The sequence below is a fragment of the Staurois parvus genome, unplaced genomic scaffold (assembly GCF_062004578.1).
Source record: "Staurois parvus isolate SC_StPar_1 unplaced genomic scaffold, SC_StPar_1.0 ptg000013l, whole genome shotgun sequence".
Taxonomy (NCBI): domain Eukaryota; kingdom Metazoa; phylum Chordata; class Amphibia; order Anura; family Ranidae; genus Staurois; species Staurois parvus.
In genome coordinates this window covers 11,781,438-11,798,569 of record NW_028317809.1, presented here as the reverse complement: position 1 = coordinate 11,798,569, position 17,132 = coordinate 11,781,438, and the positions used below count along the sequence as shown (strand labels likewise).

The following is a 17,132-nucleotide window of genomic DNA, read 5'->3' as shown; positions in this document are numbered from 1 at the left end:
AAGGTCTCTAACATCCACCAGCTCCGTGATGTCGTCATGGAGGAGTGGAAGAGGACTCCAGTGGCAACCTGTGAAGCTCTGGTGAATTTCATGCCCAAGAGGGTTAAGGCAGTGCTGGAAAATAATGGTGGCCACACAAAATATTGACACTTTGGGCCCAATTTGGACTTTTTCACTTAGGGGTGTACTCACTTTTGTTGCCAGCGGTTTAGACATTAATGGCTGTGTGTTGAGTTATTTTGAGGGGACAGCAAATTTACACTGTTATACAAGCTGTACACTCACTACTTTACATTGTAGCAAAGTGTAAGAAAAGATATAATAAAATATTTACAAAAATGTGAGGGGTGTACTCACTTCTGGGAGATACTGTATGTCTTTTGTTTTATTTTGCCCCAACAAACACTTTAATCAACCTAACTAGGAACAATATAAAAAGATCTAGTGATCCACACCCTGAAACTTTATATACAGGTGAAACTCGAAAAATTAGAATATAGTACAAAAGTTCATTTATTTCAGTAATGCAACTTAAAAGGTGAAACTAATATATGAGATAGACTCATTACATGCAAAGCAAGATAGTTCAAGCCATGATTTGTCATAATTGTGATGATTATGGCTTAGCTCATGAAAACCCCAAATCCACAATCTCAGAAAATTAGAATATTACATGCAATCAATAAAACAAGGATTGTACATAGAACAATATTGGACCTCTGAAAAGTATAAGCATGCATATGTACTCAGTACTTGGTTTGGGCCCCTTTTGCAGCAATTACTGCCTCAGTGCGGCGTGGCATGGAAACTATCAGCCTGTGGCACTGCTGAGGTGTTATGGAAGACCAGGAGGCTTCAATAGCGGCCTTCAGCTCTTCTGCATTGTTCGGTCTCATGTCTCTCATCTTTCTCTTGGCAATGCCCCATAGATTCTCTATGGGGTTCAGGTCAGGCGAGTTTGCTGTCCAATCAAGCACAGTAATCCCACGGTCATTGAACCAGGTTTTGGTGCTATTGGCAGTGTGGGCAGGTGCCAAGTCCTGCTGGAAAATGAGGTCAGCATCCCCATAAAGCTCGTCTGTGGAAGGAAGCATAAAGTGCTCCAAAATCTCTGGGTAGACGGCTGTGTTGACTCTGGACTTAATGAAGCACAGTGGACCAAATCAACACAGACTGTGAAAACTTTATACTGGACTTCAAGCATCTTGCATTGTGTGCCTCTCCATTCTTCCTCCATACTCTGGGTCCTTGGTTTCCAAATGAGATGCAAAAGTTGCTCTCATCAGAAAAGAGGACTTTGGACCACTGAGCAACAGACCAGGTCTGTTTTTCTTTAGCCCAGGTAAGATGCTACTGACGTTTGTTGTTCAGGAATGGCTTGACAAGAGGAATACGACATTTGAAGCCATGTCCAGGATCCGTCTGTGTGTGGTGGCTCTTGATGCACTGACTCCAGCCTCAGTCCACTCCTTGTGAAAGTCCCCAACACTTTTGAATGGCCTTTTCCTGAAAATCCTCTCCAGGCTGCGGTCATCCCTGCTGCTTTTGCACCTTTTTCTTCCACACTTTTCCCTTTCACATAACTTTCTGTTAATGTGCTTTGATACAGCACTTTGGGAACATCCAACTTCTTTTGCAATTACCTTTTGAGGCTTTCCCTCCTTATGAATGGTGTCAATGATGGTTTTCTACACAACTGTCAGGTCAGCAGTCTTTCCCATGATTGTGATTCCTACCGAACCAGACTGAGAGACCATTTAAAGGCTCAGGAACCCTTTGCAGGTGTTATGGCTTAATTAGCTGATTAGAGTGGGACACTTTGAGCCAAGAATATTGCACCTTTTTAAAATATTCTAATTTTCTGAGATTGTGGATTTGGGGTTTTCATGACCTGTAAGCCATAATCATCACACTTATGACAAATCACGGCTTGAACTATCTTGCTTTGCATGTAATGAGTCTATCTCATATATTAGTTTCACCTTTTAAGTTGCATTACTGAAATAAATGAACTTTTGCACGATATTCTAATTTTTCGAGTTTCACCTGTATAGCCAATGAACACATGAAGATTAAATTCTTTGTGTTTCAGAATAAATTCTTTTTTGGACTGTGTAAGCACAGTGGTACTCCCATCTTTTAATTTTTAGCAGACTCCTCTGAAGGTCCAGCAGGACACCACTGTTGTTGGTGAGCAGTCTCCAAGTCTGAAAACCACATATTGCATCACAACAAACCATCACAAGGTTTAGCGCTGCTCTACCAAAAAGTAGACACATGGAGACAATAACATATCAGAAGCATTACCTACCAGTCTCTGTAAAGTAGCAGTTATGGATCTGTAGTACATGGAGGTACTGTTTTGTAAACTGGAATCATATTGAAGACCTTGTAATTCCAAAGTATGTACCAAAGTGAGGCTTTGTGTTGATAAATATGCTAAAAGGTATAAAAGGCAGCTGGTAAGCTAAAAGCAGAATCATTTTTCACACCATGCCTACAAGTTACACAGTATATCAAATATATTTTAGTTCAAAATCTTGAGATATTTCTGTTACATTTTTTCTAGTATTGAAACTCAAATAAAGAGAACTTTTCATTACACAGTAAAACAAATTTCTTTTAAGACAACACAATGAGTGATGTCAACATTTTTGTTTTTATTTTCTCACTGTAGTGCAATTTTCACAGGCAGTATGGAGAAGATGGAAAAATGCATAAAAGAGCCTAAAGTGAGAGTACAAAATATGACATACTGCATATTAATATTCTACAGTCTTTTATCCATCCAGCAGGTAGAGATCTAGTCTCCATTTCACAAGTGAAGTTCTATCACACTCAGCTGTGCTGAAAGACCTTAGCTTACTGAATAGGCTTGATTGGGTACTAAAAGTGAACACAGCTTCCCCTTATTTGCTAACATTTACTTTGAAAAGCAAAATGAACAATCATTTTGCCTGGTTAACAGTATCTATTCCTTTAGTAAAGCAACCCTAATGAGTCATTACAGCAGTGGCCCATGCCTTATTAGAGGCTCAGTATGGAGTTTTACAGGGTTGGTGATTTGGAACATGTGTTGAGTGAACATAGAAAATCATGTCCCTTCTCAATTTCTGCTGTCCCTTCCCAACCACCTTGATGGTAATTCATGCTGTTTATTACAGCCATTGCTATGTAACAAGTGGAATCTGTACAGTGTTTGCAACACTGTTCAGAAGCTCATCTGAGAGATACAATGTAACATTATTATTACTTTATACACTGCTCAAAAATATTAAAGCAACACTTTTTAATCAGAGTATAGCGTCAAGTAAACTCTTGGGATATTGATCTGGTCAGTTAAGTAGCAGAGGGGGTTGTTCATCAGTTTCAGCTGCTTTGGTGTTAATGAAATGAAACAGGTACACTAGATGGGCAACAATGAGATGACCTCCAAAACAGGAATTGTTTTACAGGTGGAGGCCACTTACATTTTTTCCCTACTTATCTTTTCTGGCTGTTTTTCACTAGTTTTGCATTTGGCTAGGGTCAGTGTCACTACTGGTATCATGAGGCGATACCTGGACACTACAGAGGTTGCACAGGCAGTCCTACTCCTCCAGGATAGCACATCAATACGTGCCATTGCCAGAAGGTGTGCTGTGTCTCCCAGCACAGTCTCAAGTGCATGGAGGAGATTCCAGGAGACAGGCAGTTACTCTAAAGAGTTGGGCAGGGCCATAGAAGGTCCTCAACCCATCAGAAGGGCCGGTATCTGCTCCTTTGTGCTGGGAACTGAACTGAATGAACACTGCAAGAGCCCTACAAAATGACCTCCAGCAGGCCACTAGTGTGAATGTCTCTGATCAAACAATCAGAAACAAACTTCATGAGGGCTCAACATCCTCTAGTGTGCCCTGTACTCACTGCATGGCACCATAGCGCTCAATTGGCATTTGCCATTGAACACCAGAATTGGCAGGTCCGCCACTGGTGCCCTGTGCTTTTCACAGATGAGAGCAGGTTCACCCTAAGCACATATGACAGATGTGAAAGGGTCTGGAGAAGCTGTGGAGAGCGTTATGTTGCCTATAACATCTTTCAACATGACCATATTGGTGGTGGGTGAGTGATGGTCTCCATATCCATGGAGGGATGCACAGACCTCTACAGGGTAGACAGAGGCTCTCTGACTTCCATTAGGTATCGGGATGAAATCCTTGGACCCTTTGTCAGACCCTACACTGGTGCAGTGGGTCCTGGCTTCCTCCTGGTGCACAACAATGCCTGGCCTCATGTGGTGAGAGTGTCAAGGTCCTACCTTTTCCCTGAAGTTTTGTTACTCCATGTGCTGGCGTCCATCTTGGATTCTGCTGTGCATGGTGGGAATCCATTTTTGCCTTCAGGTCTCTGAGGTCCATCCCCCAGAGGGGTGTGGCTGATGACATATAAGCCTGTGGCCCGTACATGCTCTTTGCACTTGTGTCTTGTGTCTTTGTCTTCCTACAGCTCTGTGTATACGCTCGTGACTCTTCTGGTATTCTGACTCGGCTTGTGATTAAGACCATTCTCTGTGTTTTCCTTCGATCTGACCTTCCGTTGCTGAACCCGGCCCGTGACCTGTGATTCTCTGTCTACTGTTCTGTACCGTTTTGTCCCGTTGTTGTCGACCCAGCTTGCCTGACTACGCTATTGTCATTCTCACCAGCTACACGCCATTGGCGGCGGCCATTACCGCAGCCGGGGTGTCTCGGGGGCCGCGACCTGGTACCTGGCTGCGTCAAGTCCATCCCCACCATCAGGGGCCCTGGTGAAGGGCAGCCTGGGACTTAGACTCCGCGCCCTGAGGGACTTCGGTCTGTTGGTTGTGGTTGTCGTCAGCCAGTGCGTTACCCTGCCACTAGGCCTACCTGTCCGTTCCACAGCCCTGCCCTGACAGAGAGTATGCAGGCAGTTCCTGGAGGATAAAGGAATTGATACCATTGAATGGTCCCCACGCTCACCTGACCTAAATCCAACTGAACACCTTTGGGATATCATGTTTCGGTCCATCCGACTCTGCCAGGTTGCACCTTAGACTGTCTAGGAGCTCATTGATGCCCTGGTCCAGATCTGGGAGGAAATACCCCAGGACACCATCTGTTGTCTCATTACGAGTATACCCCGATGTTGTCAGGCATGCATACAAGCACGTGGGGGCCATACAAACTACTGAGTACCATTCTGAGTTGCTGCTATGAAATTTCAGCAAAATGGATTAGTCTGCTGCATTATTTTTTCACTTTGATTTTTGTGGTATCTTTGAATTCAGTCCTCTGTAGGTTGATTATTTTCATTTCCATCAAACGATGGAGCATCCTTGTGTTCCTAACCCATTATCCAGTCCATATCAGTATAGATATCCAGCATGATATTTTTCCCCATTGAGATCTGATGTGTTTCCAAAGTGTTCCTTTAATTTTTTTGAGCAGTGTATATACTCGACTTTATTCCTTCAAATATCAAAGGGGTGGCCTTTCATCCATATAGGATTCCAGTTAAAAAAAACCTTACCATTAAGATGAATAAATAAATAAAATATATTTCTATTTAACCACTTATTTCCTTTTCCCTAATCAGCCCTAATTAACTAATTTCCCTCCTTCTCCTCTATTTTCCTGCGGATTTCTTAAATTGTTAATATTTAGACTTTTTTCATGCTTATCCATTTTGTCAATTTAAAAATGTACTACATCTTTATTTCTGTATAAAGCAGTGGGGTTGGTTTACTAAACACAATAAGACTGTTATCATGTAACACATGTTTTGTCTGTTTGTTTGCCTTTAATAATTTTGTCAAACAAATCATTGCTACCTATGAGAGTTATCAAAAACTGTGCCCTAAATATGCTGTACTAACCATTTAAAGTGGTACAACACTGAAGATTCGTAGAAAGTATTAAAGGGATTTGATGAGCTTAATCTAGTTAATTAATGCTTGGATGTGGTAAGATAGTGAATTGTCCCCCTAAAGCCAGCTGCGAGCGAAAGTGAAGGATGTGACATCAGCAGACACTCAGTTGCATCATGCGCCTCATATTGCTCACACTCTCCCCGAAAACTTCAGCTCCCGGCCACAGCAGCTGTATAACTCAACCAAGGTCAGTACACTGCGCCTACCACTTCTCAAGACTATCTACTTACTCATCCCTCAGTACACCAGGCTTTTGCACTACAGTAAACTGTAGACATCAGTACAGATACAGATAATGGACAATACACTGCTCCACAGATGCAACCCAACACAACAGTTAACTCTGAGTCAGTGTCGGGTATGAACACCTTTGCTGCGGGTCTTAATGCTACTTGGGACAGACTTGAACATAGTTTCAGCAGCCCAAAAGCCTTTAAGGATGCTCTATTTAAAAGGTTGTAGTTTCTCAAAAATATCTTTCAGAGATAATCTAAAGTTTTAGGAGCTCAGTGACTTTCTCTTGGAGTTTCAACTCACCAAGGCTGATACCCACCTCCCAGTCTCACTTACCTAGATACCACTTGTGGGGTTAACCCAATAGTCTCCAAGTTACTTTATGGCATACAGGAAAAATGGGCATTACTTGCATCAAGGTACAAGAAGAAAATTAACTTTCCTTTCCTTACATTTCCTACTTCTGTGAGTTCATTATGAGGATTGCAGATACTGAGCATGATTCAAGTTTCACCTTTGGGGAGTCTAACCCCCTCGGTCCACCTTCTCCAAGATCTACAAGCTCACACATTTCACATACTGCCACAGAGGTCCAGTGTCTGTGAAAAGCACTTATATTCTACAGGAACCTACTCCTGTTCCAGAAAAGAATGAGAACAGGAAAATAGAGAATGCAAATCGCCATTGTCCCACACATAACATACCACATCTGTGTAGGAAATATATTGATTTCAGAAAGAAACCCTTACAAGAACACATAAAGGTTGATTTACTGTTAATACTGTTCTTTACAAGTGCACTTGCTGCAGAGCTTAGTAAATGAGATAAAGCTTTACTTTGCAAAGAATAACCAAAGACATGCAAGGAAAATAAAAAAACAGCATTTTTGCTTGCACATGATTGGATTATATAAATCAGCAGAGCTTCCTCCCATTTCAGAGTTTCTTCTCAGATTTTGCAGTGCACAGTGTATTTTCCTTTAGTAAACCAACCCCAACTTCCACAAAACACCATACTAAAGACTGTAAGTCTATTATTGAGTAGAATGTGACAGTGAAGATCATGTGCAATCGCTTCAATCATTTCAAGACAGTGCCACTCTCTCTACAGGTAATCCTACTATAGCAAAGCATGGCAGGGAGAGCACACACCACACAGTGCCTCATACTCCAGTTTTCTCTACATGTACAGATGTCTGTGGAGATGGTCTCCATAACAAATCCTGTGCCAAAATATGCTCAGTTCGTGTATACCCCAAGGGTCAACCTGAAAAAGCTCTAAGACTGTATACTGTTCTAGATGATTGAGGTAACAGGTCTCTTGCAAAATCAAAGCTTTTTTGACATGATAAACATAACAGGAGATGCCTTGCCATACACCCTTGATACCTGTGCTGAAGTTTCAGGCAGGGGAACCACTGGTCTTGTAGTAGCTTTCCTGAAATAGAAATATCATTGCCCACTCTCATTGAGGGCAACAGATTCCAACCAACAGAGAGTTGATCCCTACTCCTGCAGCTGCCTCTCACCTTTTGAGGGGCAAAGCTGACCACATACCAGTTCTTGACAGAAATGCTGATATTCTCCTGCTTTTCGGCAGAGACTGGGTAACATCAGGTGGTCTTACACAGTTTCTTCTCTGAAGACACATGTCCTTCCAAATGGTCGCACAGTGCCCACATCACTACCATATCGAAAAATGACTTTTCAGTAAAGGCATGCAACATTTCTTCACACAAAGCAATGACAAGGCCCTTCAGCACCACACTTTTCAATGTAACAACTAAACACAAGGAGTTCCTAAAAACTATGAGTAAGGAGTTATATCAGAACAATTCCAACAGCTGGGTAGTACCACTACCATTTCATGCCTCAAGGAAGAAACTACCAAATAATAGTCAACATGCAGAAGCTTAATTTATTTCTTTACAATGCACCCTGAACAGAAAACCAGGAAAAAACACTTTGTTGACTTTATGCAGAAGGTGTTTGCAAGAGATCATGCTGAGCCTGCACCACCTCTCAAAGAAGGAGAGGAATGTTGGTATCTCTCATGCTTTGGTGTGTACCATCCTCACAAGCCAATTTAGATCAGAGTAGTTTTTGACTCAAGTGCTCGATATGAAGGTGTAGACCTCAACAAAGTTCTTCCTGCCTAGCCTAATCTGAACAACAACATTATAGGCATTTTGCTCTACTTCAGAAAAGAACCAGTTGCTGTTATGGCTGACATTCAAGAAATCTTTCAATGTTTCATCGTTCAAAAAGACAACAGAAACTTCCTTGGGTTACGATGACAGTGATGCAATCATAGACTACCGAATGAAAGTGCATGTTTTCGGTAATAGCCTTCTCCTACTTCATAATTTAAAGGGCTTCATAATTTATGGGCTGAGAAGGGACAGCTCAAGAAGGTGAAAATGAATTCTGATCTGATGCACTCGATTTATTGAAAAATAATTTCTATATAGACAACATGCTCAAATCTCTGCCCACAGAAGAAGAAGCAGTTCTTCTCAAAAGAACTTAGAATTTGCTTGCCACTGGCAATCTTAGGCTTCACAAACTTATTTCTAACAGTGGCAAAGTAATAAAGGTCCTTCCCTCTGATTACTATGCTATTAGTGTAAAGGGATTCAAGCTAGGAACGGATTTTCCCCTTACAGCTACATTTTGCAAACATATGGACTTTATGGGGTGCATAAAGAACTGTTAAACACAAAATTGTCCAATTCCCTCATGTAACAGTCACCTTGGATCCAAAATACAGATGCAAAGTGTAAATTAAAAAAATATCATCTTAAGTACTTCTGTAACCAGTTTCTACATCAGCCATAGGATATAGGGAATTAGTGTTTTTTTTCTCTATGCATTTCATGGACAATTAACTGCTTCTTCAGGAGAGAGGGAGAGTCCTGATATATTTATTATTCAAATATAAGTTTATTAATCAAAAAAATGTAAACAATATTTTACAGAATCATAAATTATATTCATAGATACTGTACATAAAATGCATTGTTATAGCATACAAACCAGCTAAAGGTGCTCGCTGTGATGAAACACAGGAACTCTGCGAATATGAATTGACCCCAGTCATTGGATCCCCTGGGCAGCAAGCATGGGGGCACATTAGTGTGCCCCCATGTTCACACTAGGATGAAGAGCTTTTACATGCACCACCCATCTCTCCACCTTTTTGTAGCTGTTCCCATAACACAGCGTTAGGGTTTTTGTTTTGGGATGTCAAAGAAGACATGGTCACATTTCAGGCATTAATTTGTGACAAGCTCTTCATGAAACAAAGAGTTTTGTCTGCTATAAACAGCATCTATGATCCTCTGGGTTTCATAGCACCCTTTTAACATTCATGGTAAGATACTTCTAAGATAGCTTACTTCTGAAAACATTGACTGGGATACCCCATTACCCAGAGAGAAACAACAAAGATGGGAATCATGAAAAGAGTTCTTGAAAAGCACTAGAACAACTTCAGATGCCACGCTCTTTATCCCTAATGAATGCCACAAGAAAAGAGATCCATGTTTTCCCTAATGCTTCTATTGAAACAAGAGCTGCGGTAGCCTACCTCAAAGTTATAGATCCAAGAGACAAAGTAAGTGTGGGTTTTGTCCTCAGTAAGGCCGAGCTGACCCAATACCATTCCAAGGCTTGAACTCTGTGCAGCCATATTAGCTGTTGAAATTGCTGAGCTTATAAAACATGAATTTGAAAGACTCTTTTCACTTTTACACAGACAGTGGGATATACACAGAAACAAACAAGACAGTTTTATGTGTATGCCAGTAACAGATTACAATGCATCAGAAAGTTCTCCAATCCCAATCAATGGCACATGTTCCTGTGGATCGCAGCACCCATGCTGTTCCAGCTGCTGCATTTCTGGATATATCATAGTCATCCCCACCTGACTTCTTGAATAGTGATCCCATCACAATTCTCACTGATTATACATTTGAACTGGTACTTCTTTTGTCAAGGAAGAAGATTTGTCTCCTACACCAACAACTTGATGTAAAGGGAAGTAGGAAGGACTGGTGCATGCTGTTGACTTCCCCTCTAAAGAACTTGATTCAAAGGGAGGTAAGGAGGACTGGTGCATGTTGCTGCCTTCCCCTCTGAAGAACTTGATTCAAGGGAGATAAAAGGGACTGGTGCATGTTTTTGCCTTCTCCGCTGAAGATAAGAATTGTCTTCTGTGCCATCTTACAGACATCAGTAATGACTTCAAAAGTTTTACAGTTTGTTAACATTTCCATTATTCCTCTTGTTCTCCTCTTTCTTCTTTTTCAGGCATTCCTGGAATAGATTTTTCAATTGTAGAGTCTATGCACGCTGCTTAGTAAAACTGTTTTGTCTGTAGAAAGGCATAACTCAGTGTTATACTATGTGTCCATGCACATTAGGTAGTTAAGAGGCATATTTTAAGCTCAGCGTTTAGAAGCAGAAAAAACCCTTCTGTTTTGCATTTTTGACAGCGGTTTTCTGGCAGAAAAAAATGCTAAATGTTCCTACACACTTCTAAACACTAGAACAAAAGACTCTCAAAATTTGCATTTTTTTTCTGCCACGGGCACAAGCATTTGTTAAACCAGTGTGCATGGAACTGTAATGTTTGGACGTGACTCTCAAATGTTTATTATCTGAAATCATAGATTAGATTTTGATGGGGAGTATCATGTTACATGTTCCTTGTCTGTTTGTTTGCCTTTAATAATTTTGTCCCTTCCTCACTCCATAGCTAAGGGATGCTCTGTGTAGTTAGTCCCACCTTTCTTCTTCAGGCTTTAGCCTCCATCCACCAAATGTACTGTATTCCGTTGGAGATAAATAGATCATGCTTTTTGATATGATGTTCATCTGTTATGATTTGCACAAGTTTTTGGATTAAAGCTTTCTACAATCTGCAAAATGTCAATTGTATTGATTCTCTATCTGCCAGGCTACTGAGACTATAAGTTAAAGCTATCTCACCACAACTGGATCAGTTATAGAGATCACACTTTTAGTGCTTAGATTGCAGAAGAAGAACAAATGTGCACTTTGCAAATGCATTTGCACTAATTTTCCCCAGAGCTCAGTGAACGTGGTGAAGCTCTGGTGATTTCCATCATCCAATCATGTACAAGCAAAAATGCTGTGTTTTTATTTTCCTTGCACCTGACTGGGTATTCTACACAAAGTGAAGCTTTACCACATTCACTAAGCTCTGGGGAAAATGAGTACAACTTTACTTGCAAAGTCTTTGTCTTTAGTAAAATAGGCCCTAATATTACTAAGAGAACACCTTGTGCAGATTACACTGGTAAAACTGTTCATCAAGTGCAATCTGCAGAGTTCTGATGTCAGAGTGACAGTTTATAGAGTGCTAACACACTTGATGAACAGAGCACAACAGACCAGCTGTCAAGATGACAGCAAAGTTCTGCTGATTATTTTGAAGGAATGAGCTGTCAGCAAGGCAGCACAGTCCTGCTCTTCATTTATTATTTATTTGCAATTGAAAGTTGTTGTTGTAGCTTGATTTGTACCAGAAACTTGCATTATGGTTTATTTATGAGAGAGGTAGACTGCAAAAAAAACTTTGCACATTAAAAATTTTGAACCGAATTTTAATTATGGTAATGTTAATGGATTCCTGGCTCTGTTTTGCCTTTCTGATTATAACTAAGTTACATTTGTTTAACCAGCAGCAAATCCCTCCATCCCATTTATTGCCCTTGGGCCAAAATGTTATAACACTAGGGCTCATGGACAGCCCTTGGGGGAAGGGGGATGGTGGGTGCATTCCCTTTGGGTGCTAGAAGACCTTGTCCTGCCGCTGCCCCCTTTATGGTCCATTTTGTTTAATTTAAGAACATTTGTTTGATTTTCTAATCATTAGTGGTGTTACATTGATGTGCATTTTCAATCATAGCGATGAGAAAATTTGAAGGAGCAGGATTGAATTTTTTTTATTTTTTTTAATAAACGGATTTTTAACAGTGTATGTAGCTTTTGTTCAGGAAATTACAGCAAATCGAATGTTAAAAACAAAAAATATAATTTTGAAGTACTTTTGAACACCATTCAAAATCTCATCAAATGTACTGAGAATTTTTGTACAAACGATTGTTCCAAAATCTACTAGTGTATAGCCAGCTTAACACATTTTAGCCTTTGTAGCTTTCCTCCTTTTTTACTTTTAATTTTTCCCACTCTTTATTACTACTACAGTCCATTCTGGTATTATGTCTTTTCTTCTGCTCAAACCAGCTGCTGAACTTTGATGTAGTGCTCCCTTTTTATTTATAACTTATCACATCCTGAGTCCTCATACACTGTATCTATTTAGTAAGCCCTTATGAATGGGTCGATGTCTACCCCCTAAATGCTTTGGCTTTTAGTTAGGAATAAATTTCATTCTGTACTAGAGCATTTTGGTGGATTGCTTTCTGAGTTCCAGAATCATGTGCCTGGCAAAGCAGTGGGTGTTGAGGGTACCTTTTGGGTACATAGCAGATTGCAGATGCAGGAGAAATGGGTTAGATGTCCTCGCCAACTCAGATTCAGCTTACGGTTCTAGGAACGTCTCCTGCCTCTCTGGAGAGGTATTAACTACGACCATGTCTGAATTCTATTGCAGGATCTTTGGTCCTGCAAATGAGCCTTTTCAGTTTCTCCTCTTGAGTTGGTCCCTGACTTTACTCTTGTAAAGTCAGTTGAAAAAGGAGATCTACCCTTTGCTTCTTAGGAATTAGATCCGGATGAAACACCGGATGAATATCACTGCTACTCTTATTGAGTAGTCTGAGTATGCTCACTTTAAGGTTTCCAGCATTAGAGCCACCCTAAAATTCCCAAATCTGTTCAGATCTTCCCAGCTCACTCACTCTTTGAACTAGTCTTGTAAATTGACTGGGCTCACCCTGGAAAACCTTTTGTGGCATGTAAGTGTTTTTCTCAGCTATATCCTTTTGAGGAGGGTTTATTTCAGAAATGGACAGTCCCTGTGTCTCACTTCCTAGGTGTGGAAAATTGGCAAGCAGACTTTCTTGGCTGCCTGCATCTGGGGAATGGGTTTTCCACACAGAGGGGTTCCAAACCCTTTACTTCAAGTGGGGGATGCCGGAAATGGATCTTCTGACATCCAGATTCAGTCACAAGCTGGATAGGTTTGGGCCTTTGCAGAAGGTGCTCTGGTGTTTTTTTGGGATCAGATCAATCTGATTTACAGTATGCTTTTCCTCCTTTTCAGCTCTGCCTTTGTCTGCTCTGCAGGATTGGGATGGAAGAGATTCCATTGATCCTCATTGCAGCAATCTTGCCCAGAAGGACACAGCACTCAAACTCTTGGAAGACTGTCCATGGGCCCTTCTTGATCATCTGGACTTTCTGTCACAAGGACCACTCCACCATCTGACTTTTCAGTTGTTGGCTTTGACAGTATGGCCATTGAAGCCCAAGTTCTGAGGGAAAGGGGCTTATCAAAATTCAGTCATTCCTACCATTGCAAAGGTTTGGATCTATCATTGCACTTGGAAAGACTATTTTCTATGATGCAAGTCTAGAAAGTGCTATCCTAGAAAGTACTCCATAAGAGGCATCCTTTCCAGTCTGGTTTGGACCGACATTTGGTCTTGAGTACCATCAAGGGGAAAATCTCAGCTATGTCCATTTTATTTCAGAGACCATTGGCCCATCACATCTTAAATAAGGCTTTGTGCAGAGTGTCGTACACATTGCTCCCCCTATATGTTTTGCTGTGTCTCTAATGGGACCTTAACTTGTTTTTTTGGCATTTCAGAATTTGCCTTTTGAGCACATTCAGAATAATTGTTTGTCTGACCTCACTCAAAGGGTGACCTTTCTCACTGCTGTCATCTATGCAAGGTGGGTCTCTTAGTTAGCAGCCTTATGTTGTAAGAAGCCCTTCCTAGTGCTTGAAAAGAAAAAGGTCTTCTTGAGACCTAAAGCCTACTTTCTCCCTAAGGTGGTTTCCTCCTTTCACCTGAACATTGTTAATCTCTTTGTGTCCTGCTATAAAATATGCCAAGGAAATTTCTCTCCACTGTCTCAACGTCATACATGCTGTGAGAGTCTACCTCTTGGCTATAGCCTCTTTTCAACAATTGGATTACCTCTTTGTCCTTCCTGAAGTTTCTCGCAAGAGGCTCCCAGCTACTCACTGCACCATTGCTAAGTGGATTAGACAAGTCATTCTTTGAGCCTATAGTCTAAAATGCAGGGTTTCTTTGTTCCCCGTCAAGGTGCATTCCAATAGATCCCTTAGTGCTTCATAGGTTTTTCAGTACCAGGGATCTGTTATTCAAATTTGCAAAACTGCCACCTGGTCTTCTGTTAAGTTTTACCAGGTGAATATTCAGGACTCATCTGATGCCAATTTTGAACATAAGAGGCTGCAAGCTGCTGCCTTAGTTCTTTTTTAAGTTCTGTTGAGCTCTTCCTTGATCCGTTGTTATATGAGCCTGTTGGCATTTATAGCTGTGTTACCCACCCCTTAGTTGGACTGCTTTTGGATGTCCAATGGCTAAAATCCTGTGTCCTGTACTGTACCTCTTAGAAAATAGGATTTTTGACTTACCTGTTAAATCCTGTTCTTGAAGTACAGTACAGAACACATATCCCCTTCTCCCTGTTTGATGCTTATAATCTTCCCACTGCTTGCTACAACACTGAGGCTAGCTGTGAGTGGGATAGGGTTTATAGGGATATCCATACAGCTTTTTATAGAGTCCAATCACCTAAAGGTAGCTGCATATGACTCATGGTTAAGACTAAAATGCTGTGTTCTGTAATGTACTCCTAGAAAAAGATATAACAGGCAAGTCAAAATCCTATTTTTAAAGCACAAACTTTTGTTTTGTGGTTTTAGACAGCAGCGAAAGGTAAGAATCACTGTCAGGTTTTTATTGCTGTCTATGTCCCTGTGGTAAAAATAAGAAATCTCTATTTGTCCTAGTCGCTATTGTTACCTTCACAGACATTGATGGGAAATCCAAAATTTTAAAACTGCTATCAGAACAGAAGGTGACAGAAAACCTTACAACAGGACCACATGTTTCAGTGACAACTGTAAAAGGAATTTCCCTCTTGTTCAATAGACTGCCACTTCTTGTCATGTTTCTGGGAAAAGCAAAGAGAAATCTGCCCAGTGGGACACAAATTCCACACAGAAAAAACATAATAGGGGTTTTAATGTTTCCATACTGCATCTAAATATAAACTTAAATTCAGATACACTTTATAGATGGGGGAAATGGTGAGACAGACTAAAAAGAATGCCAAGAAGAAGAGCACAAACCACACAGTGGTACACTGACAAAACCAAGAAAAGTAAAAAAAAATTAGAGTTGAAACTTTATAAGTTTATTTTTTGTTAGTACATGCTATTACTCTATATTTTGTTGCTAAGAACGTCATAGCAATTTTAAAGGATAAGTTCACCTTTTAAAAAACATAAATAAATATCTTTTTGCACGAAAAAAAGTGCATTTATTATTTTTTTTACTTGGAGCCTGTAAAGCATTGCTACAGCGGCGGATCGTGGGTGCCATGCAGGACTCTTTGTATGTCAGGCAGATACACACTGACAGGAAGAGACAATTAACTACCACAGCTCCATGGTAGTTCATTGAGAACTACAAACCGATAGCCTTTACAGCTGTCAGTGCTGGTAGTTTCCCATTCATTGAACTCTGAATGAATGAATGAAGATCTACCACTCACGGTCACTAGAGTCAGCGGAGCAGGAACATGTTACATGTTCCACCTTAAAAACAGGTGGAAAATGTAACATTCCCAAAGGTGAACTTATCCATTAAGAAAAAAGCAGGTAAAAATTAGAGGAAGTTGTTTTCATATAAATATATAAGGACATTTATGGGAAATTTGGAAATTTTTAGGATTATTAATTTTGTTTTGTTTTTTTGTATTCTTCTGATATGAAAATATTAATAAAAATGAATGAATACAAAAAAAGTTTATTTTTTGTTTTGGATGTTTGATATAAAACTATAAATGGAATCGCCGATTGATTTAAATTTAACATAATTTTCATCAGTTATATGCATTTGGAGAATATTGACAGTATCCAAGTATGATCTGCAGTAACTTACTTATTAATAATCCTGTAATGATACTGATGGCTGTGCCTCCAAGGAGTACAGAGGCTAATGTCCACTTGCAGTACGATGTGTGTATATACTTCACCTTCTCCATGTGCGGCACAGACTCCGTACCCACACACTGCTGTCCTGCCATTGCAACAAAAGAGCTGTAGACAGTAAACAAGGATCAGGGCAACTATTGCTTGAGTGAACACCATAAAATATTCATGGATATACTGTATGTATTTTGATAAACAATAGTGAGCAAACCTTCCCTGCGTATTAGATACATAGTTAGTCTGGCTGAAAAAAGACAAATGTCCATTCATTTCAACCATTATTTTCAGTACACACAAATTAATGGTAACCAAACATAAGAGACAGATCCCGTCTGTTAGCTGATATACATATACTGATATACAAAGTAGATGCCTCTAGTATCTGAATGCTAGATCCAAATAGGCATACAGTATATTTATGGTGGTACACTATGAGGTCAAAAAAACAAAGACACAGAAAAAGAGTAGAATATACAGTATAGTATAGAATAGATTATAACATTTTTCTGTACTTTTTTCTTTATTTTTTCAGTTTGTCTATCTGTGGTCACATGTGCGTAGATTTGGCAGCACAGCTGAAAGGGATAGGGGCTGCTGAGAGGAGTCACATGACTGCGTAATAAAATAAATTAAGCCATGTATTATTTCTATGAGGTTTTTTAATGGTGGACTACAAAGTCAAATGGTAGCTCTGCAGCTTACTGTGGCACCTTGGCTGATTTTAGGAAGGAGTGCTGGCTCTCTATCTCCTTAAACCCAAGAGCATGTCATTTTCTAG

At 40.2% G+C, this 17,132-nt stretch overlaps 1 protein-coding gene across 1 annotated transcript in view; it reads right to left on the bottom strand.

The window, feature by feature from the left end:
- TMPRSS9 (transmembrane serine protease 9) overlaps nt 1-16,449 on the bottom strand; it is a 102,530-nt gene extending 86,081 nt beyond the window's left edge. The window contains exons 1-2 of the mRNA XM_089675681.1: nt 16,305-16,449; nt 2,312-2,439 (exon numbers count right to left, since the gene is read on the bottom strand). Coding sequence (XP_089531807.1) covers nt 2,312-2,439; nt 16,305-16,449 — 273 coding nt within the window. The remainder of the gene's footprint in view (nt 1-2,311; nt 2,440-16,304) is intronic.
- Between the last annotated feature and the right edge of the window lie 683 nt (nt 16,450-17,132).